We start from the raw sequence: 20,777 nt of genomic DNA, 5'->3' as shown, positions 1-20,777 counted from the left end.
AGACAATCCTCTTGATACCATCCTCTTGATACACCATCCTCTTGAAGCCGTCCAATCAGAACCTCTCCGCCCCATCTCAGAAAGCTGCAGCCCTTCTAACCCGTCATTGGCCCGTCTCGAAGGGGCGGGATTCTCAGAGAGGGCAAGGTTTTTTTTTGTTTTTTTTTTTTCTTTTCTAAAACCTCTCAGCAAATCAGAGCAGAAACTGCGTTCTGGGTTCTGGGTTTGGAGTCACGGTCCTGTAGTCCCAGCACTAAGGAGGCTGAAGCAGGAAGACTGCCGCGAGCGTGAGGCCATTCTAGGCTACACAGGCTAGCCTTCCAGGCCCGCCTAAGCTAAAGAATAAACCCAAGTCTCAAATGAAATCAAATCAAATTGCATGCCCTGCAGCAACTTGTCCGCTCCAAGCATTTCTGAATCCATTACCCATTCCCTGGACACTGGATGCTAACCCCGGCTTCTAAGCGAAACACAGTGAGTGTTTAGCACCCAGAGACCAGCACGCACCCTCTTCTTCCCGCCACTGCTTTCTGCCTAGTCCCCTTTAAGAAGCAACCCCGACGGGACTACATTTCCCACAAGGCTTTGCCCGCGCGTTATGTAACTTTCCCTGCGAAGCGGCCTCTGGGGCAGAAGAAGGAGGTGGAGGCGAAGGCGGCCGTTGCAGCGGCGTCGGCGACGGCGCGAGCGGCGGGAGCCCGGGGCGGCGGCGCCCGAGGCCCATCGAGGAGCTGGAGCAGTGCATCTTGGCTCACTGCGCGGACCGGACGGGGGCGCCGACGTGCGTGCTCGTGGCTTGCATTTTCCACGGGAGGCGGGAGTGAGAAAAAAAAAAAAAAAAAAAAAAAAGGCTGAGGGCCTAGGGGGCGGGGAAGGGGGGCCGGGCCTGAATCCGGCGGGGAGGCCGAGCCGGAGGCCGGACTGAGTGGCTCGCGCGCCCGTCCCCGGGCACGGCGGAGCGAACGTGGGCGGCGGGTGCACAGCGGGGGCACCTGGCGGCGCTCCGGGGGGCGCCATGGCGTCCGTGCAAGCGTCCCGCCGCCAGTGGTGCTACCTGTGCGACCTGCCCAAGATGCCGTGGGCCATGGTGTGGGACTTCAGCGAGGCCGTTTGCCGCGGGTGCGTGAATTTCGAGGGCGCGGACCGCATCGAGCTGCTCATCGACGCCGCCCGCCAGCTCAAGCGCAGCCACGTGCTCCCCGAGGGCCGCTCCCCGGGACCCCCGGCTCTCAAGCACCCGACCTCCAAGGACCTGGCCTCCACGGGCTCCCAGAGCTCCCAGCTGCCACCCCCGCAGGCCCAGGCGCAGCCATCGGGGACCGGAGGTAGCGTCTCAGGTCCGGACCGCTATGACAGGGCTACTTCATCCAGCCGCCTGGCGCTGCCTTCGCCGGCTTTGGAGTACACCCTGGGGTCCCGTCTGGCCAACGGGCTGGGCCGCGAGGAGGCCGTGGCGGAAGGGGCACGCAGGGCTTTGCTTGGCTCTATCCCCAGTTTGATGCCCCCCGGGCTGCTGGCAGCTGCAGTGTCTGGCCTCGGAGGCCGAGCCCTGACGCTGGCACCTGGCTTAAGCCCTGCTCGTCCACTTTTCGGCTCCGATTTCGAGAAGGAGAAGCAGCAGAGGAATGCGGACTGTTTGGCAGAACTGAACGAGGCCATGCGGGGCCGGGCGGAGGAGTGGCATGGGCGTCCCAAGGCAGTGCGGGAGCAGCTACTGGCGCTCTCCGCCTGTGCTCCCTTCAATGTCCGCTTCAAGAAGGACCACGGGCTGGTGGGGAGGGTGTTTGCCTTTGATGCCACCGCCCGCCCTCCTGGCTATGAGTTCGAGCTGAAGCTCTTCACCGAATACCCCTGTGGTTCTGGCAATGTGTACGCGGGGGTCCTTGCAGTGGCTCGCCAGATGTTTCATGATGCTCTTCGAGAGCCGGGGAAGGCCCTGGCCTCCTCGGGCTTCAAGTACCTCGAATATGAACGCCGCCATGGCTCAGGGGAATGGCGCCAGTTGGGAGAGCTGCTTACCGACGGGGTCCGAAGCTTTCGAGAGCCTGCTCCCGCGGAGGCTCTGCCCCAGCAATACCCAGAACCGGCCCCCGCCGCCCTGTGTGGTCCGCCGCCGCGAGCCCCATCCCGGAACCTGGCGCCCACGCCACGCCGTCGCAAGGCATCCCCTGAGCCCGAGGGCGAGACAGCTGGGAAGATGACCACAGAGGAGCAGCAACAGCGGCACTGGGTAGCACCGGGTGGTCCGTACTCCACAGAGACCCCCGGGGTGCCCTCACCTATTGCTGCCCTCAAGAATGTGGCAGAAGCCCTGGGCCACTCACCCAAGGACCCTGGTGGGGGTGGAGGCCCTGTGCGCGCAGGGGGCGCCAGCCCAGCCGCTTCCTCCACTACCCAGCCACCGACCCAGCATCGCCTGGTGGCACGCAATGGAGAGGCAGAAGTCAGCCCCACAGCCGGGGCTGAAGCTGTCAGCGGGGGTGGGAGCGGCCCAGGGGCGACCCCCGGAGCTCCCTTGTGCTGCACCCTGTGCAGAGAGAGGCTGGAAGACACCCACTTCGTTCAGTGTCCCTCGGTTCCCGGACACAAGTTCTGCTTTCCTTGCTCCCGGGAGTTCATCAAGGCACAGGGCCCCGCTGGAGAGGTGTACTGCCCCAGCGGAGACAAATGTCCGCTGGTGGGTTCCTCTGTCCCCTGGGCTTTCATGCAGGGTGAGATCGCTACAATCCTTGCTGGAGACATCAAGGTCAAGAAAGAAAGGGACCCCTAGGCCGCCGCTGCCAACCAGGCTACTTTTCCCTCCCCCTTGACCGCCCACCGCAGCTGCGGATAAATTATTCCCTACCCCTCCCAACCCAGTAACCCCGACCTGTGTATAATACCCTCTTCCTCTGCCCAGATGAGTCCCTTGGGGTAGATACATTGTGGGTGGGGGGAGAGAGCTTGTGGCTCCTATCAGAGCGGGTGTTTGGAGTTCTGGGCCCCCCAATTTCCTTCTCCTTTCTTGGCTTGGCTTTCCTGCTGTTGGTAGTTGGGAGAGAGGTACCCCCCTTGTCCTTGAGAAGGGACCTCCTGAGAACTCGCTCTTTATAAACGAAGCAAAAGCATTTTATTGCCCCCAACTCCTTTTCCTCCTTCAATAAACCGAAAGATGGGTTGGTTTTTTTCTTTTCCCTTCTTGGTCCCTTTAGTTTTGTGAAATGCTGCGCCCCCTTCGGGACTGGACGTGTTCTGCGAGAGTGGACTTCTGAGTTGTGACCACCAGGTGGCGCCCTTTGTCCAGCAAGTGGCTTTTTGTAGTGTACATTTGCGATGCTCTGATTAAAAGGTGTAGTCAAGGCTGGTTTTGTAGACGATGGAACTGAGATTCTAACAGGGCTTGCCTTCTGCATGGGGACTACAGGCATGCGGGGACTAGGTCTGCGCTGCAGCTGGCTGGTACTGTCTACGTGTGGAGACGTCAGAGAAGGGAAAGGCAGTGTGGGAGGCTTCCTAGAGGCAGGTATTTCTAGGGGAAGTGCCCACGGAAAGAGTAAGTTTCACTTTCCTGGGTTAACAGGACACATGGAAGCAGAGTGATGGTTTCTTGTTTCAGATGGTGCCTGAGAGTTAGACACACCCGAGAACTAGGCACATGTCCATCTGGGGACAGTAGTGGCCATACTAAAACACCCAGGAGCTAAATAAAAGGCTCCCACCCACCGCGGCGGCTTCTGATGTGTGTGCGGCCTTGCCCCGCACCTGTCCTGGGTGACTGATCATTAACCAGGATTTCCTGCTGGCTGACGTCATGGGGCGGGGTCTGGGCCCTAGGCAAGCTTAAAAGAAGGGGGCGGCCCCAGGAGCTATGCCCCGTTCCTCACTGAGATGGAGATACCGGGAAGGTTTGGAATGCTGAGCCAAAGGGACCGTAGCTGTGCAGTGAGAGTCAGGGCAGAGTTGTGTCCTGCCGCTGTGCATGTAGCTCTCCGCTTTGAGACCCAAGGGTGCTTCTGACCTCCCTCCTAGCTGTCTCCTCACCTGAGCGTGAAGAACCCTCATTACTTGAGTGCTCCCGCATTCACCTCAAAACACGTCACCCTCAGTATCTACAGGACTGAGTTCCCTTCCCTCCACCCCAGTGGTGAGCACTCAGGCACCGTCGGGAGCCTGGGTTCAGGGCAGGGCTAGGAAAACCACCCCTGATTAAATACACTTGGTGATAAGCAGCAGCGGGTGGTGCCGGATCCGGAGCGCCCTCCTTTAAAGTCGCCCCGAGTGATGGAGGGCTGCAGGCTCCAGCACTGAATCTGTCACCCTCCGTCTAAACTTTCAGATGGATGGAGGCCTCCTCACACCTGGACGTTCTGCTCCAGGCAGGGCTCACAGCTGTGCAAGGCACCTGGTTCTTTAAGAGCAGCTGGTGGGTGGGGGTCAGAGGAGTCACCCCCAGCCTGGCTGCTGTGTATTTTAGATAGAGGTTAGGTTAACTATTAACAGAACAGACAGCCTGACCTGTGTGGGTGTGGGGGCTGGGTCAGTCCCCCTTCCCCCAATGCCCAGGTGGGGTTAGGGTAGAAGGACTTAGAATTTGTTTGGGGACCAGAGAGTAGGCAGAAAGACAGAAAAATGCTACAGGGAGGTCCAGGAAAATATGGGAAAGGACAGAAGCAGGGAAAAGAGGAGCAAGAGGCCAATTGTTGAGGGCTGCGTGGTAGAACTCTTGCCTAGAATCTACCAGTGAGGAGCTGAGCCTGTGACTCAGTGGCACAGGGCTTGCTTAATACCAGTAAAGAGCTGGGGGTGCGGCTCAGTGGTAGATCCCTGCCTAGAATCCCCCAGTGAGGGGCTGGGGTGTGGCTCAGTGGTAGAGGTAGAACCCCTGCCTAGAATCCCCCAGTGAGGGGCTGGGGTGTGGCTCAGTGGTAGAGCCCCTGCCTAAGCATCTGGGAGCCCATGGGTTTCATTCCCAACACTACAAAAACTTTTTTAGAAATTTATGTGCATTGCTGTTTTATCTGTCATGTATGTCTTTGTGAGGGTGCCAGGTCTCGTGGACCTGGAATTACAGTTGTCAGCTGCCATGTGGGTGCTGGGAATTGAACTCAAGTCCTCTGGAAGAACAGCCAGTGCTCTTTACTGCTGAGCCATGTTTCCAGCCCTACAAAAATATTTTTAATTCACTGAGCTAAAGACATGGAACAAAGAGAACCTCAAAAAATGAGGCAAAAATGGAGGAAAATATGCTCAGAGAAGTGAGTATAATGAAGAGATGTCCAGAAAGGTTGAGAAAGGCAGCTGCATTAAGATACCAATAACAGACTTGGAAGCTGAGAGATGATACCCACAATCCTAGCACTCAAGATGCTAAGGCAGAAAGATCCACATAAGTGCCAGACTAAGCTGCAAGGGAACAGTCCATCTCTGAAAACAAAGAAGGAGAAAAGGACAGAAAGCAGGTGAGGGAAAACAAAGACTTAAAACTGTTCAAAGGGCTGGAGAGATGACTCGGTGGTTAGGAGAACTGTCTGCCCTTCCAAAGGACCTGGGTTCAATTCCCAGCACCCACATGGCAGCTCACAACTGTCTGAAACACAAATTCCAAGGGATCTGGCACCTTCACACTAATACACATTAAAAAACAAACAAAACACCAAAAACTTGTTCAAGCACTTGGAGGCAGAGGAAGGCAGATCACTGTGAGTTCAAAGCCAGTCTCATCTACAGAGCTGAGCTCCAGGACAGGCAGAAGCTACACAGAGAAACCCTGTCTTAAAAAACCAACTAACCAAACAAAAAAGTTGTTCAAACTAGGAAGTTCCCAGAGAGAGAGAAAGACCTCTGGGAATAAGGGCCAGGCCAAGCCTGTCCTAGATCCTTTGGATCCTTGGTTGTACTCCCTACCCATGTGGTGAGGGCAGCCTGGCTAGTTCTTTCTTATCTTTCCAGCTCAGCTCACTTGTGACCTCATCCTGAAAGCTTCCTCTGACTCCCAGGCTGCATACAAGGCTGTTTGAGTCCCCACAGTTGAAATGAGTGGCAAGGACCCTGAAAACATGACAGCCATAGATCTCAAGTGATAAGAGAGGCCAGGCAAACGGATCACAGGTTGCTATTTTAGAAAGGGTCCGTTGAGGAAAGAAAAAAGGAAGAAGCAAGCCAAGAGAAATCAGTGCAGCTCACTTATGCAAAGGTCCTGAGGTAGTAACCTGCTTGTTTCCTCACAGAAGCAGCCACACATGAGCCAGAGCAAAGGACAGACAGACTCAGACCCTCCCCCTCCCCCACAGAGAGAAGCCACCTAAGGACCTGAGGACAACCAGGGACAACAGATGCAGACGGCAGCAACGTGGTGGGGAAGTCCTGTTCCTTCCAGAACTTTCTTCACCGGGAAAGCCTCCAGGTCCCCCCGTATGCCTGCTCCTGCCCTGCCCACTCACACCTTGGGCAGAGGAAGTTGGCAGGCCCCCACAGGAACTTTAGTGGGGGTGGGAGGGGGTCAGTGAACAGAGGAGGTGGCAGGACGGAGGGCGAGAAGTGTGGAGCAGGCAGGCAGCAGGCAGTGGCTACACAAAGGCCCCAGTGTCTGCCCCTCCTGCCCCCATACAGATAGAAATAAGACATGCATATACCTTTTTATATACACCAGCGGGCTGGGCAGAGGCTGGGGGCCGCTCTGTCCCTGAAGGGCCAAGGCACAGCAGAGTCTGCCACTGTGGCCAAGACTCAACACAGAGAGGAGAGAGAAGCATTCATGGTGAAAGGGGCTTGAAGGCCCAGAGTAGCTGATTCTGAAGCTGAAGACATCTGAGAAACAAACTTGGCTGGCAAGAAGAAGAATGAATGGATGGAGAAAGAGCAGCAGAATGAAGAAATGGCAGGGAAAGTCAGAGACACAGGTGAAAGGAAATAGGTACAGAAAGAAACAAAGATATTAAAATCCGGGGAGCATGGGTGTGGTGGACTGCAACCCCAGCGCCTGGGAGGCGAAGTTAGGAAGAACAGGGTCACCCCTGTTCACAAAGTGAGTCTGAGACCAGCAAACAAACAAAACAAACAAAAGAACCTCCCGCTCCATTAAAAAAATCTAAGGTAGGCATGCAGTTCCTCTGGCAGAGTGTTTCTGTAATGTGCAAGGGTGCTGGGTTCAAGACGCAACACGTCATAAGCTGGGCATGGTGGCTCAGGCCTGTCATGCCAGCTTTATGGAGGTAGAAGCAAGAGGATCAGGTGATGTAAAGGGCAGCCGAAGCTACGTGAGGCTCTAGAGCAGTGGCTCTCAGCCTGGGGATCAGGTCCCCTTTAGGATGCACAACCCCGGGTATCAGATAGCTACATCATGACATCATGACATCTGCACATAAATATCCGATATTTACATGACAGTATCGAAATCACAGTTGTGAAGTAACGACGAAAATAATGCTGTAGTTGGGGGTAACCACAACATAAGGGGTCACGGCATTAGGAAGTTTGAGAAGCACCACTCTAGAGAGAGAGAAAGACAGACAAAGGGACAACCAGGCTGAGAGAAGGACTAGGGCTGTGGGTGCAGGGTGGCTGTGGTCCAGCTGGGAGCAGCCCTAAAGGGAAGGGTGCAGAGGTGAGGGAGGGGCCCTGGGGCTGCAGGCTCCTGTTTACCTGAGGCAGGCATGGCAAACAGGCGTCCAGCCTGGACCACAGCCGCCGGGGTAGGCTGGGCCGGGCCGCAGTCCTAGGACCAATGCGCCTGACACGCCCACCTGTGGCCTGAGTGGTGAGTAACACACACTGGCACCAGGGTAGATGGTGACACATTCGTGGACAGACACAGTGACGCATAGTGACCAATTATAGGCAGATCTGCAGTGACAGGTCTGAAGGACAGAGACACACAGTTACACACAGAGAAGAGTGACAGGTAAAAGTGTTGTTATGCACAAGCCAGTGACAAAGACACAGCTATGCTAAAAGACATCACAGAACAGAGAAGCAACATCAAAATTAACACTAAGAAATGCAAAAAGCCTTGTGACACACACACACACACACACACACACACACACACACACACATAGAATGATGAACTGCCCAGGCTGTTGGCTTTTGTGGGTGAGGCTTCTCCCATACCAAATTGTGGCAGGAAGTGGGGGTATCCTTTGGAATAGTGGAGGTCCAGGGTCCTAGGGTCTAAGCCAGGTGGCTTCCCTAGGACCCCACTTACTAGCTGTGTGACCTTGGTCAAGTCAAACCACTCTGTCCTTCATAAAGTGAGGGGCCCTAGAAAGCTTTTCCAAATTGCTCAAAACTAGTCAAGTTTTTAAGGTCTTTGTTTTTTAAGAGACACAAACACATTATGTAGCCCAGGTTGGCCCCAACCGGTTAACACTCCTTCCTCTATTGCCTGAGTGCTGAGACCACAGGTGTGGGCCATTAGACCCAGCAGCTGGGGCCACAGCTATGGTCATTCTCTCACCTCAAAACATCCAGTGTATAGCCCTGTGCTCAAGCAGGGACTCCGGTCCCTAGACTCAGTTTCCCACCCACCACCCACGGGTCCTTTCCTTAGACTATGTCACTTCAGACCCACAGCCAGCCCTCTCTATGTTTTTATGGCCCCCGCCTCCAATGACCCATCCGTTCCTCATCTGGTCCTCCTGTCTGTCCATGCGTCCCAGTCTGATGGTGGTACTTTTCCACACTGGACACCAGCCGGTTGTCCCTGGGGTGGGGGGTCACAGCGGCCCACGCCAGGCGAGCTGGTGGCCACCAGACACCCCGACAGATGCCCCACCCTCCCCTAAGGACCCTGCAACAACACCCGCCTCTCAGGCCACCTGAGGTCCCCAGTGGGGCAGCCTGAGGCCTGAGCCTGGGGACAGGAAGCCCCAAGCCTGGCTGCCCTGAAAGCCTCTTTCAACCTGGGCCTCCTCCCGCTGCCACCGACTCCTCCTGCGGAATAATATTTGGGCTGTTGGCCGGGGCGGGGTGGGGGTTGGGGGGCGAGGGCCAGATCCGGAGGCCGCCGGGGAGAAGCCAGAAACCGCAGGGCTTCCTGCCTCGGGCCGGCGACCCCCAGGCCGGGGGGGGGGGGGCCGGGGCCCAGGGAGACTGAGGGCCTTTCTCTAGGCCCCAGTTGTTTTTTCCAGGAACCGGGAGGAATTCCCCAGGACAGCCAGCCTGGTGGGACCGCTGGCAACTGGGAGCCGGCAAGGCAGGGGGCGGGGTGACACGCAGCCTGGGCAAGGCCGGACTGTGACAGAAATAGAGGGACCCGCCTGCCAGGCGGCAGGTAGAGGCGGAAACTCTGAACCAGAGAGGGAGGCCAGAGAAGAGGGCCAAGGAGGGGACAACATGGGTGACAGGACGAGAAAGAGTGACAGAGTGGACCTAGCTCAGTAGGCAAGCGATCGCCTGGCCTGGCACGGTCCAGGCGCTGCGTTCCACCCCGCAGCACCGAACACACCAGAGCGAATGAGTACAAGCCAGGCGTACATGCCAGTAACTGTGGCATGTGGAAGGCAGAGGCAGGAGGATTGCCCTGAGTATGAGACCCTTTCATAAGTAAGTAAAAATTTCTCTCTTTCTCTCTCCCATACACCCTCAAGTCTTCCATCCTTTTCCTTCTTCCTCCAAATTGAACAGTGCATGGTTTCCGTAGGTTCCTGGAGCCTCAGAGCACCAGGTGTGTGTGTGTTTGTGTGTGTGTGTGTGTCTCTGCCGTGTGGGGGAGGGGCAGTGGCCTTGGTCACTGCAAAGCCACCTCCCCCCTGGCTGCCCTGGCCCCACTACTGCGGGGGCTGCTATCTATGAACAAACTGTCCTTGGGGTCAGGGACAACAAAGAGCCAAAGGTCATGTTGCTGCTTTCCCCCAGCCCTTCCTCCACAGGGGCCACCAGCTCTCTGGGATAGGAAGAAGAGCACAGAGAACACAAATTTAGGTGTTTGAGCCCCACACGGTCCACCAAGGAAAAGACTCAGAGATGGAAATAGTGCCTTTTTAATGGTCAGACACAGGCAGTATCCCAAGTCCCAGACAAGAACTTGACCTCAGTAGGAATTCCCCACACCCACACCAGCCCTTTCTCATTGGCCAGGGTGGGGATGGGCTTCAGAGAAAAAAAAAAAAAAAAAATCACAGGGTCTGCTCACCTCTACCCTCACCCAACCCCCACCAAGGAGATGGAGATGACAGTCCTGTGGTGACCTTTACGGGTGCATTAACAGCATGCTGAGATGTCGCCTTGCCAGTATAGTGTCCCTCCATGCATCCAGTGTGTCAAAAAACACACCATGTGATCTGGTGGCCAACTTGGCATCTGCTGTACCAAGAAGTCTGCCAAAAAAAAAAAAAAAAAAAAAAAAAGAAAAGAAAAGAAAAAGGAAAAGGGGATCCCAGGATACAACGGGACAAAGAAAATGTGGCCGGCATGGTGTGACTGCCCGTCACAGCATCCAAAGGGCCAACGAAGAGGTCATCCAACATGGTGACCGTCAGCCACCCATGGCTCAGCCAACGGCTTCACTTAATATGGCAGCTTTCACAGTGCATGCACCCAGAACAGCTGCATTCACAATATGTCCAACATGGCCACCTTCACAATACCCCCACCCTCGGCCCATGAAAGAGTCCATGGCAGTTACCACAGCAGCCAATGGGTCATCATGGTCATAGACCAAATAAGATGTTAATTAATGGGACAAGCAAAGTGTAACCACAAGGATCAGAGCCCAGGAACCCAGTGTCTGTCACAGCCAACCCCATCACCACCTTCCCAACTGCCCTGCTAGGATGCATTAAGCAGAGAGCGGGAATAGAGGCTCTGGTAGTAGGTCCCAGGCTCCCCACTCTCAGCCCCGTAGCCCCCAAACCCCACATCCAGTTTGGAAGGTGCTGGTGTCTGCTCTGACATCAGGTTGTTGATAGAGAAAGGGTGGTTGAAGTTGTAGGGTGCATCCAACTTCAGTTCTCCTGGGAGCTCCAGGCCGGTGAAATAGGGTGTGGAGGAAGCAGGGGAGGCGCAGTCCAGTCCCCCCACATCCTCCCCACTCTGGGCCTCAGGCTCGGAAGGTGTAGGCTGGGGCTGAGCCGGGGAGGCGACGACCGGGGCAGCCATAGTGGGGGCAGAGGTGGCTGAGCCGGCCGTACCGTTCCTGGTGACAGACGTGGCACTGTTCCCTTTCTTCGCCTTCTCCTCCAGCTTGAAGCGCTTCTGGCGGCGGAGGTAGCAGCCATTTTCAAACATGTTCCCAGAGCTGGGATGCAAGGCCCAGTAGGAGCCTTTGCCCGGCTTGTCCGGGGAGCGCGCCACCTTGACGAAGCAGTCATTGAAGGACAGCGAGTGCCGGATGGAGTTCTGCCAACGTTGCTGGTTCTCCCGGTAGTATGGGAAGAGGTCCATGATCCACTGGTAGATCTCACTCAGCGTCAGCATCTTCCCTGGCGCCTGCTGGATGGCCATGGTGATGAGAGAGATGTAGGAATATGGTGGCTTGGCATGGGCCAGCGGCCGCCGGTACCCTTTTGCCATCTCCTTTCCATGCACCAGCCCGGACCCTGGGGCTCCATACCCAGAAGTACTGCTTCCGCCGCTGCCACCGGCACCCAAGCCTGCGAAGGTGGGCCCCAGGGCTGCTGTGGGGGCTGGGGGTGCCAGGGGTCCTGTGGGCAACGGGGAGGCCTGAAGCCCTCCGGGAGGGTAGGGAGAGCTGAGAGGGTTCAAGGACATGTAGGAATTGAGAGGGGCCATGGTTGGCACAGGATTCACTGGCGAGTACACCTGCAGGAGTGAGAGAGACACACACATCAGCCGGTGCTCGCTGCTCAGCAAAAGAGCTCTCAAATGCAGGTCCACCTATGTGTTTTTAGAGTCTCATCTAGCCCAAGCTAGCCTCAGACTCACTATGCAAACAAGGATGACCTCCTGATCCTCCTGTCTCCACCTTCCAAGAGCCATCATGCCCAGCTCACCTTCCTGTCTTGCCTTTTCTGAGTCCCTTCCATGCCTCTCTCTAGAGGTAAGGTGGTACACGTCTCTAATCCCAGCCACCTGGGAGGCTAATGATTACAAGTTCAAGGGCACCCTGAACTTCAGAGACACTTCTAAGACAGCCTGGACAACTAACCTGGATATTGTCTCAAAATAAACAACAAAAAGAACGGCTGAGGGCATGACTCAGTGGTAGAGGCCCTGCCTAAAATCCCCCAGTGAGGGGCTGAGGTGTGGCTAAATGATAGCTGCTTTTCTATCACACAGGAAGATCTGGATTCACTCTTTAGTAAATCAAAAAGGAAAGCTTTTGTCAACTTTTTATATCCTCCTCCCCACCCCCTTTGGTTTTCCAAGACAGGGTTTCTCTGTGTAGTCTTGGCTGTCCTAGAACTCACTCTGTAGACCAGGCCGGCTTCGAACTCACAGAGATTCGCCTGCCTCTGCTTCCCTAGTGCTGGGATGTGCCACCACTGCCTGGTTTGTACCCCCTTGCTTATCGATCTGCAACATCTGCAGGAGACCAAAGGTCTACCGCTGGCTCCTCCACCCTTCCTGTTGTAGCAAAAATGAAGGGCAGTGTTACTCTCCTCATTACATTTTATGTATTTGTCTTTGAGACAAAGCTTCGCTGCACGGCTCAGGCTGCTCTCAAACTCACTACCTTCTTTAAACAGCTTCTGAAACCCCTTGGTTACACTAATGAGTGACTGCCATTTTAAACTAAATGAGGGGCCAGCAGATGGCTCAGTGGGTAAAGACGCTGTCACCAAGCCTGACAACACAGGTCTGATCCTTAGGACCCAGCTGGTGGAAGGAGAGAACTGACTCTTGAAAGCCGTCCTCTGACCTCCACACATGCACCATGGCACTTGTGTGGCCACATGCGTATACAGAGAATAAATACATGTAAATAAATAAATGGTTTTAAACCACATTAGTGCATATTTTTATATTTTAAATTTCTTTTTAAAGTTTTACTTTTGAATACAATAATTATCAATAGACATATCCCAGATCAATAGAAACTGGAACAGGGTTGGTGGCACAGGCCTACAGTCCCAGCAGTGGGGAAAGAGGCAGAAAGCTACCTATCAAGACTCTGTCTCAAAAAAACAAAAACATGACATTGTTTGAGGTCTCAATAATTTTTTTTTCCTTTTTTGTGGGGAGGTTCTCTGCTTTTTTTAATCATGTAAAGAGGTTGATGGCTGGAGAGATGGCTTAGTAGCTAAGAGCAAGTACTGTTCTTCCCAAGGACAGGCATTTAGTCCCCAGTATCCATACTGTGCACGTCACAACTGCCTACAATCCTAGCTCCAGGGGATCTGACCCCTCTAGCCTTCTTGGGCACCTGTCCTCATGTGCTCATAACCACACACATGTACATAGTTAAAATAATTTTTAAAATGTAATAATGGGGTTTTAATTGTGTTATTATTGGGCACAGCAGTGCCTGACTTCAACCCTGGCATTCAGGAGGCAGACACAGGCAATTAAGGCCAGCCCGGTCTACATACCAACTTCCAGACTAGGCAGGAAAAGGAAAAAGAAAAGAAAAAAGTTCTGAGCACAATAAAATTGAGAAATCAATCAAAATCAGCCAAGTCAGCTAAAAAATAAATTTACGTAAAAAAAAAAAAATCAGTGGTTTTCCACTTTTTCTTCTTAATTTTATTTACTATTGTCCTGCCTGCATGTACGTATGTATGTGCCCATCCTGTGAGTGCCTGGTGGCCAGAAGAGAGCGTCAGATCTCCTTTCCTGCAAGGTGTCTTCCAATCTCCAACTGCATGTGTATGCAGGACACACACACAGAGACAAATGCACACACAGAAACACACGGGCATGTGCAAACACAGTTCTATTTAGGTAAGTGAAACCGAATTGAAAGAATTTGAAAAGCAGTTACAAATGCACCCCATTTTCAGACATGTTCAGATAGGGGAACAGGTGTCTCCTAGCTCAGTGAGCTACGGTCCGCCCTGCTATGCCTTCCAGAATCACCCTCATGTTCACAGTGGTGGTTCACACCTGCGGTCCTGCCACACTAGAGGCTGGAACAGGAGGCAGGGTCTTGCCCATGCTGCCCTCAACTCCTTCTGGAGCAGTCTCAGCCTCCCTAGTACTGGGATTACGGGTGTGTGCCACCATACCCAGCTTTAACAGGTATTTATTCACCGTCTGCACTGTACCTCCTGGACCCAAGCATTTCAAAGGCATTGTTTCAAATTCTCACAAACGTGTGTGTGTGTGTGTGTGTGTGTGTGTATGTGCTATTATTACTGTGATATTGTGATATTTTGTGGCTGGTGCTGAGGCTTGAATCCCAGAATCACACATAGTAGGCAGGGGCTCTACCACTGAGCCACACCCCAGCCCTTCACTGGGGTATTCTAGGCAAGGGCTCTACCACTGAGCCACACCCCAGCCCCTCACTGGGAGATTCTAGGCAGGGGCTCTACCACTGAGCCACACCCCAGCCCCTCACTGGGAGATTCTAGGCAGGGGCTCTACCACTGAGATACACTCCTTGCTTGAGAGGTGTTAAAATGGCCATTTTACATCTGAGTCAGCTATGGTCCAGAAAAGTTGTCAGGGGGTGAGGGCCACACAGAAAAGAAGAGGAAGAATCTTGGTAGTCTAGAACTTGGGCCTGACCAGTGTCCCAAACTGGACCATGCTATGAAAGCTGTGGTCAAGACAGCCAGAAATGCCCACTCTTGTAGAGCTGACAGTCTAGCAGAAAGCCAGTGATCCCAAAGAGTAGTGGAAGCACCAAGCACATTGGACGGTCCTTCTCTTTCTAGATATCCCTACTGTGTTTACCTGCTCTCCTCCCTCTTCTCCTTCCTCAGCCTTCCACATGCCTGGCCACCCTCTCCTCTCCCAGCTCGGGTCTCACCTGGTGTCTGCTTCTCTGCCACTGTGAGCATTAGCTGGGCTCCAGTGGCTTAGGGAACTTTCCTCCGCCAGTTAGCTCATTTCTCCCTCCCTCTGACAAGAGCATGGTGTAACCCAGGCTAGCCTCAAACTAACCTAGGATAACCTCAAACTCCTGATTCTTCCGCCTCTGTTCCCCAAGAGCTGGGATTCCAGGCATGGACCAGCAAACTTGGTTTATACCATGCTGGGATTGAAAGCCAGCTCTGCCTGCATGCCAGGAGAGCATTTTACCAACTGTGCTACAGCCCTAGCCCCAGATACATTTACAAAACGTTTTTTTCATTATATGTCGGGTATCTGTGTGGGCATGTGCAGGTGAGTGTGGGTGCTGAAGGAGCCCAGGAGAGGGCTCCAGGCCCCCTGGTTCAGGAGTTACAGGCAGTGGCGAGCTGCCTGGTGTGGATGCTGAGAATTAAACTCAGGTCCTCTAAAAAGAGCAGCAATGGCACACTTAGCTGGGAGCGATCTCTCTCCTCAGCCCTTATAGGCAGCTCCTCTAAGCAGACAAAGCTAGCCTTAAACTCCTGACCCTCCTGCTCCCCCCACCCCCAATACCGGTAGGTGATTCCACCATGCAGGCTCTGTTGGCAGCTCTTTCGCTTTGGTCTCCTATAATCTGTCACTTTCCTCTTCTTCCGTTCTCTCCCTCCCTCTTTCTATACCACTCTGGCTCCTGGCTCCACCTCCCTAGTGCTAGGATTAAAGGTGTTTGCGACCACCCCAGGCTCTTTTACCGGTGTTCTGTGTCCCTCTAGCCACGTCCCTGAAGCTCCTGCCCCTCCCCTTCCCATGTCTCTGTCCTTGGGCCATCTCTTCCTCCTCTCCCCCCAATTCAGTGCTCACCTCTCACAACTTCATCTCTTTGCCTCGGTCTCTTCCTTGGCATTTTCTCTCTCTCTGTTGTCATGTGTCCATGTCTCTCCCCCACCCCATCCCCCAGTCTGCAGCAGCACAGTTCTGTACTTTTCTGAATCTCCATCTCTCCAGGAGCCTGTTTCCTACCCTCCCCCATGCTCTGTCTTCCCACCCTGGTTGGGCTGTTTCTGCACCCCCACCCCTTCGAAGGGAAAAGTGATGACTTTAGGGGGATCCACACTATCTCTGAATCTCTTTGCATCTCCACTTCTCCAACCCTGGGACATCAGGCCCTTCCTTTTCTTGCTCCCCACCCACCCGGAAGTCCTTCTCGAGGTCTAACCTCAAGCACTCCAGCTGCTGTAATCCACCTTAGGTTTTCCCACGCCCAACAGCTAGGATGAACCCCTGATGTCCGGGTCTGAACCGGATCTCCCCTCCCCCTCCTCAGGGTGCGGCTGAGAGTGGGGGGGAGGCCCTCAGGGGACTGGTGGCACCCCCACCTGGGAGGCTGGAATTTCTCCCTGTTCATTTCCTTATTGTTTCTGGAGAAGAGAGTGCTGGGGAGGAAAGAGGGGAAGCCCGGTGACCTTCCAGTTCCAGACCCCGAGGACCCCAGTCTCCTGCAAGGTGCCCCATGGCCCATCTTTGAAATAGGGGGGCTGTTGGGGCAGCTGATATCTAAAAGCCTAAGGTCCACGGTCGCTTTCCAAGAGCCAGCTAGCCACAGAGTACAAGGTAGCAACCTTGCCCCATCCGTAGAAGCCATTAACGGGAAAGAAAAATGCTGAGTTGTGGGGGGCACGTTGGGCGTGGTCTTGTCTGTTCTTAGTCCCAGGGAAATGCAGCCCACCCATTGTTCACACAGGCAGGGAGACAAGTGGCTTTCCTGCTGAGAAGCCGCAGGTGCTGCCAGAGAGAGGGGGGTGGGCATCTTCAGACCTCAGCTCCAAACCATTCCAGTCTTCCCTTTTGTCGACGTTTCCAAGAAATTACATCTAGGGTGGCCCTCACATAGCTTCCCCCTCCCCCAAGACCTCATTCTGTAGGTCACGTCGGACTGGAGCTTGCCGGGTAGCTGACCTCAAACTTGTCATCCTCCTGCTTCAGCTTCCCAGGTGCTAGGCTGACACGCATGCAGAGCCATGACCGATCTGTTAATTTCTGTCAGTTTCTCCACACACACACTACTTCCTCAACTGTGGTGGTGGTGGTGGGGTATTTGAACACTACCTCTCTGCCCTAGATGCCCCCTCCCAACTAACTTCTTCAGATGTGTCCCCGTTAGGACCAACTTGTAGTTGGCTCTGTTAAGCCCAATGCTCAGACTTCCAATTATCTAAGAGCCTCCACATACCAGCCTGGCCCCTGCTTTCCCTCTATATCACCAACACCTCCAGCCCGCTCCCTTTCTACCTCTCCACACTCCCAATCCCTTCCCAGTCAGCACTGCCCCACCTTACACCTCCCCAGACCCAAAACAGGCCCCTCCTGGGCACCTGGCCAAATCCAAGCCTGGCTACCCCTCAGGGATCCAACCCCACAACTTGGAAATACAGACCCTAGCCGCCTCTCTCAATCACTAAATCTTGACTCTTAGGCGAGCCCAACTGTTCCAATACCTCATCCCCACCTTAAGTTGCCTATGTCAGGGACCTGTGGGCCCAGAACCTCGTGTCCTTCTCCCCACCATCACAATACGAATTACGGGATGAGTGAGCAAAGCCGGGAGTCCTTGCAACAGGACAAACAAGACTAAGACGTAAAGAGGGACTTCTGTGTTTGTTGGGGTGAAGGAACTAAGGTCAGTCTAGCAATGACGAGATTGTGCAGAATCTGAAGGGAGTCCTGCTGGGAGTCAAGGTAAGGACGGGGGTGAAAACTGACTCCTGCCACACAGATGTGGATGCCCCTGTCTTTCGATCTCCCAAGGCTGACGTCACCTGAGGACTATCCCAAGCCACCTGTTACATTAGATTCATCAAAAGGACCCCTATCCACCCCTAGTTCTGCTCCTACCTTAGCTCTCCAGCTGATATTTATCCCTGAACCCCAATTCTGATCCCAACCGCCCAAAGCCCTCCCCCAACCATGTCTTTAACCCTGAATTCCACCACAGACTTTCCTTACTGCAGACTCCCAACCCCTCTTAGTCACTACGCTTCTCCTCTGTACTGTGAACTTCGTTTCTTGAGGTCCTCCAGCTCTGTTCCCCTAGCCTAAGAGCTCTGACTTCCCATCTCCAATTTGTTCGAGTCAAGGTCTCAACTGAACCTTTCAAGTGTGACCTCAAAGGTTTCCTTGCTAACATTCCCCCCTTCCCTTTGGAAGCAAGCCATCATCTGGATCTGCTTGTTTAAGTCGCTCTCCCAAGCCTTGTCCTCCAGCCCCCGACTCCCATACCTGGTGTCTGTGTTCCGAGGTCCTTGGCTCCCACCTGAGTCCACACCACAGCCCTTGCTTGCACATAAGCCCGCAGCCCCACGTCTGCCCTCCTCCCCCACTTTCCCGCTCCGCCATCCCCGAGGACACACCTCGCCCGCCTCTGGGTAGTAGCTCCACTCGGCCAGGTCATGGGCCTCCATCTTCACCGAGCCCAGCATCCCCTGGGCCTGCGCCCCCACACGCCCAGGCTGCGGCCCCCCGGGGGAACCGAGCGCTTCGGTCTCTCAGCAAGCACTGGCCCGGAATTCGGACCTGAGGCACGCAGCCCGGGAGTCCCGCTGGCCCAGGCGCCTTGGGAGGCAGCCACTTTTTATAGCCGGGACACCCCCGCCCTGGCCCGCCCCGGGCTCCTCTCCCTGCCCGAGGGCAGCGCGCTCGGATTGGGGCGCCCCCTGCGGGATCGCAAGAAGACAGCCCTCTGGCCCCGGGAACTTCGGTCCTGGCACCTGGAAGCTAGTGATGGATGGAGAGTGGGGGAGCTACCAGGAGTGGAGTGGAGGACCACACACCGCTGATCCCCAAAGTCCTAGAGCCACATTGCGGGGGCGGGGAAATCTTTCTGCTTCGAGGTGTTTCATCATCTCTACCTAAGAAAGGAAACGCCAGAGCCCCGCATGTACTTCACGAAGGAAAGGCAGCTAACAGCGCTCAAGACTCCACAAGTCCCTATACGACACCGTAAGCAGCCTGCAGGGATTCTTGAAACCACATTCCCACTGGACAAACGGGAAGACTGAGGCTTTCGACGACTGCAAATGCTGTAGGCTCCGCACGGGGTCAGGGCCGGTGGTGGAAGGGCTCAAGACTTCTGCTTAGACTCCACTGAGTCACCAGATCGTCTCCAAGACCCAGAAAACTCCGCTCACAGCACCCTCCACTTTAACGTTAGCCTGCCGTCTAGGGAGATGGGAGACTCCGGACCTCCGAGACTCCATTTCCCAGAAGCCTCCGCCCCTCTCTCTGTCCAGCGCCTGAGCACGTCGGACTACATTTCCCAGAAGGCATGGCGCTCGAAGGCCGGAAATGGCGGCCGCCCCGGTGGACGCCCGGAGAGGGCGGACGGCTGCCGACGCGGCACGCCGTAGGGGCGGGGACGGGCCGCGGTGCGGGACTCCATTTCCCGGCGGCCCTACTAGTGCAGCGCCTGCGCTGTGTCACGGCGGCAGGCGGAAGATGGCGGCGGCAGCGTCTGTGGAGAGGCGCTGCTGAGGGGGCGCGAGGGGGACAGAGGCTGGAGCCGCGGTGAGCGGGTGGCGGCGTGAGGGCCTGGGGCGAGGGGAGGAGGGGCGCTGACGAGGCCCGGGCGCGAGCGGTGAGGAGGGCCTCGGCGAGGGCCGGGAGCAGCGGCCCCTGCCCCTTCCCCCCTGCTCAGGACCCTTCTCGGCTTCCCAGTCTCCGGGGGCCAGAGTTCCAGCGTGGCCCCGCACATGTCCGCCCCGCAGACCTCCTCGGCCTCCAGTCTGCGTCCTGCTTCATCCTCCGCTCCGCACACAGCTGCGACCGGCCCTTTGCTTTGCCCAGACTGGCCATGTGCCTTCCCGCCGCCCCACTCCCCCACCCTCAAAACATGCTGTTACCCACCGGCCTAACTCCCTTTCATCGCTGGGGTTGGGGGGCCCGGCACCCCCCGTCACTTCCCCTGCAAAGCCCCCCGCTCTCCGCCCTCCTTCCCAGAAATCCGCCCGCTGAAGGCCCTCGCAGGTCCCCGGGCCTCCCCCCTCGTCACGCGTGGTTGAACTTGTTGTTAGGGTTTTGTGTGTGTGCTGTCTGAGGATGTGTCTAACCCTGAGCTCTGTGTGATCGCGGACTGGGTATGTGTCGGTCGGCGTCCGCAGCGCCCGCCACGCACCGGCACTGGAGTTGTCCAGGTGATGTTCGTTGAATGAATGAAAACCACTTGGAGGTCCACTCTTTAAAGTGACGGGGGAGTCGTCGTCCTTCCTGGTGGGAGGGGCAGTTCACTGCTGAGCACACAGCGGGGGAGGGGAAACAGCGGTAATGTTTCTGATGGCCAGCCTGCAAACATCCCAACTCGTTTTGAGTAGGAAATCACTAATTATATTTATGTAATAAGATGATTTGCAGCTGTAGAAAGGAAGGAGAAAACGAGACTGAGCTCCAGCATTATTAAGAGGGGAGGAGTGAAGCAAAAAATAATCTATGTACAAGTTGAAGGTCAGCTCTCTATCCAGTTCACTGTGGACTCAGCCAGCCTTAGATGGAAATATTCAGGAAATCAGTTCACACTGACCATATGTAAACTGTTTAACTCTTCCATCAGTGCCTAGACAATACAATGTAGCAGTGCTTACATAGTATATTGCATTAGGTATTTAAAGACACCTGAAGGTGACTTAAGCCAGGCTTGGGGGCTCAGACCTGTAGTTCCAGCTACTTAAGAGTTGAGACAGGAGGTTCACAAAATTCTAGGTGTTGTCTGGGGTACAGAGCAAGTTTACTGGCAGCCTGGGCAACTTAGTGAGACTTTGAGATGTCTCAAAGTCAAACAGCAAAAAGAGAACTGGGATGCTGCTCTGTTTTAGAGCCCGTGCCTGCCATACAGGGGTCCTGGGTTCCATACC

The 20,777-nt window shown here is 55.1% G+C and overlaps 3 protein-coding genes across 3 annotated transcripts in view; 2 read left to right on the top strand and 1 right to left on the bottom strand.

The window, feature by feature from the left end:
• Window positions 1-623: 623 nt before the first annotated feature.
• On the top strand, window positions 624-3,170 carry Irf2bp1 (interferon regulatory factor 2 binding protein 1). The gene has a single exon (XM_055615673.1). The coding sequence runs from the start codon at window positions 1,016-1,018 to the stop codon at window positions 2,768-2,770; it is 1,755 nt and encodes a 584-aa protein (XP_055471648.1). The 5' UTR covers window positions 624-1,015; the 3' UTR covers window positions 2,771-3,170.
• Window positions 3,171-9,943: 6,773 nt separating this feature from the next.
• Foxa3 (forkhead box A3) lies at window positions 9,944-18,508 on the bottom strand. The gene is made up of 2 exons (XM_055615415.1): window positions 18,285-18,508; window positions 9,944-11,739 (listed from the first exon to the last, which is right to left on the bottom strand). Exons 1-2 carry the CDS (start codon window positions 18,351-18,353, stop codon window positions 10,747-10,749), a joined length of 1,062 nt encoding a protein of 353 aa, XP_055471390.1. The 5' UTR covers window positions 18,354-18,508; the 3' UTR covers window positions 9,944-10,746.
• Window positions 18,509-19,342: 834 nt separating this feature from the next.
• Window positions 19,343-20,777, top strand: part of Sympk (symplekin scaffold protein) — a 29,635-nt gene continuing 28,200 nt past the window's right edge. The window contains exon 1 of the mRNA XM_055615495.1: window positions 19,343-19,437. The gene's annotated coding sequence lies outside the window, so the exon portion shown is untranslated. The remainder of the gene's footprint in view (window positions 19,438-20,777) is intronic.

Source organism: Psammomys obesus, unplaced genomic scaffold (genome assembly GCF_907164565.1).
Source record: "Psammomys obesus unplaced genomic scaffold, mPsaObe1.curated_primary_1811, whole genome shotgun sequence".
Taxonomy (NCBI): domain Eukaryota; kingdom Metazoa; phylum Chordata; class Mammalia; order Rodentia; family Muridae; genus Psammomys; species Psammomys obesus.
This window is presented reverse-complemented; position numbering and strand designations above follow the sequence as displayed.

Coding starts and splice junctions, on each gene's coding strand:
- Irf2bp1 (XM_055615673.1), top strand. CDS start 1,016: ATGGCGTCCGTGCAAGCGTCCCGCCGCCAGTGGTGCTACCTGTGCGAC.
- Foxa3 (XM_055615415.1), bottom strand. CDS start 18,353: ATGCTGGGCTCGGTGAAGATGGAGGCCCATGACCTGGCCGAGTGGAGC. Junction 11,740..18,284: donor ACTACCCAGAGGCGGGCGAG/GTGTGTCCTCGG, acceptor TCACTCCTGCAG/GTGTACTCGCCAGTGAATCC.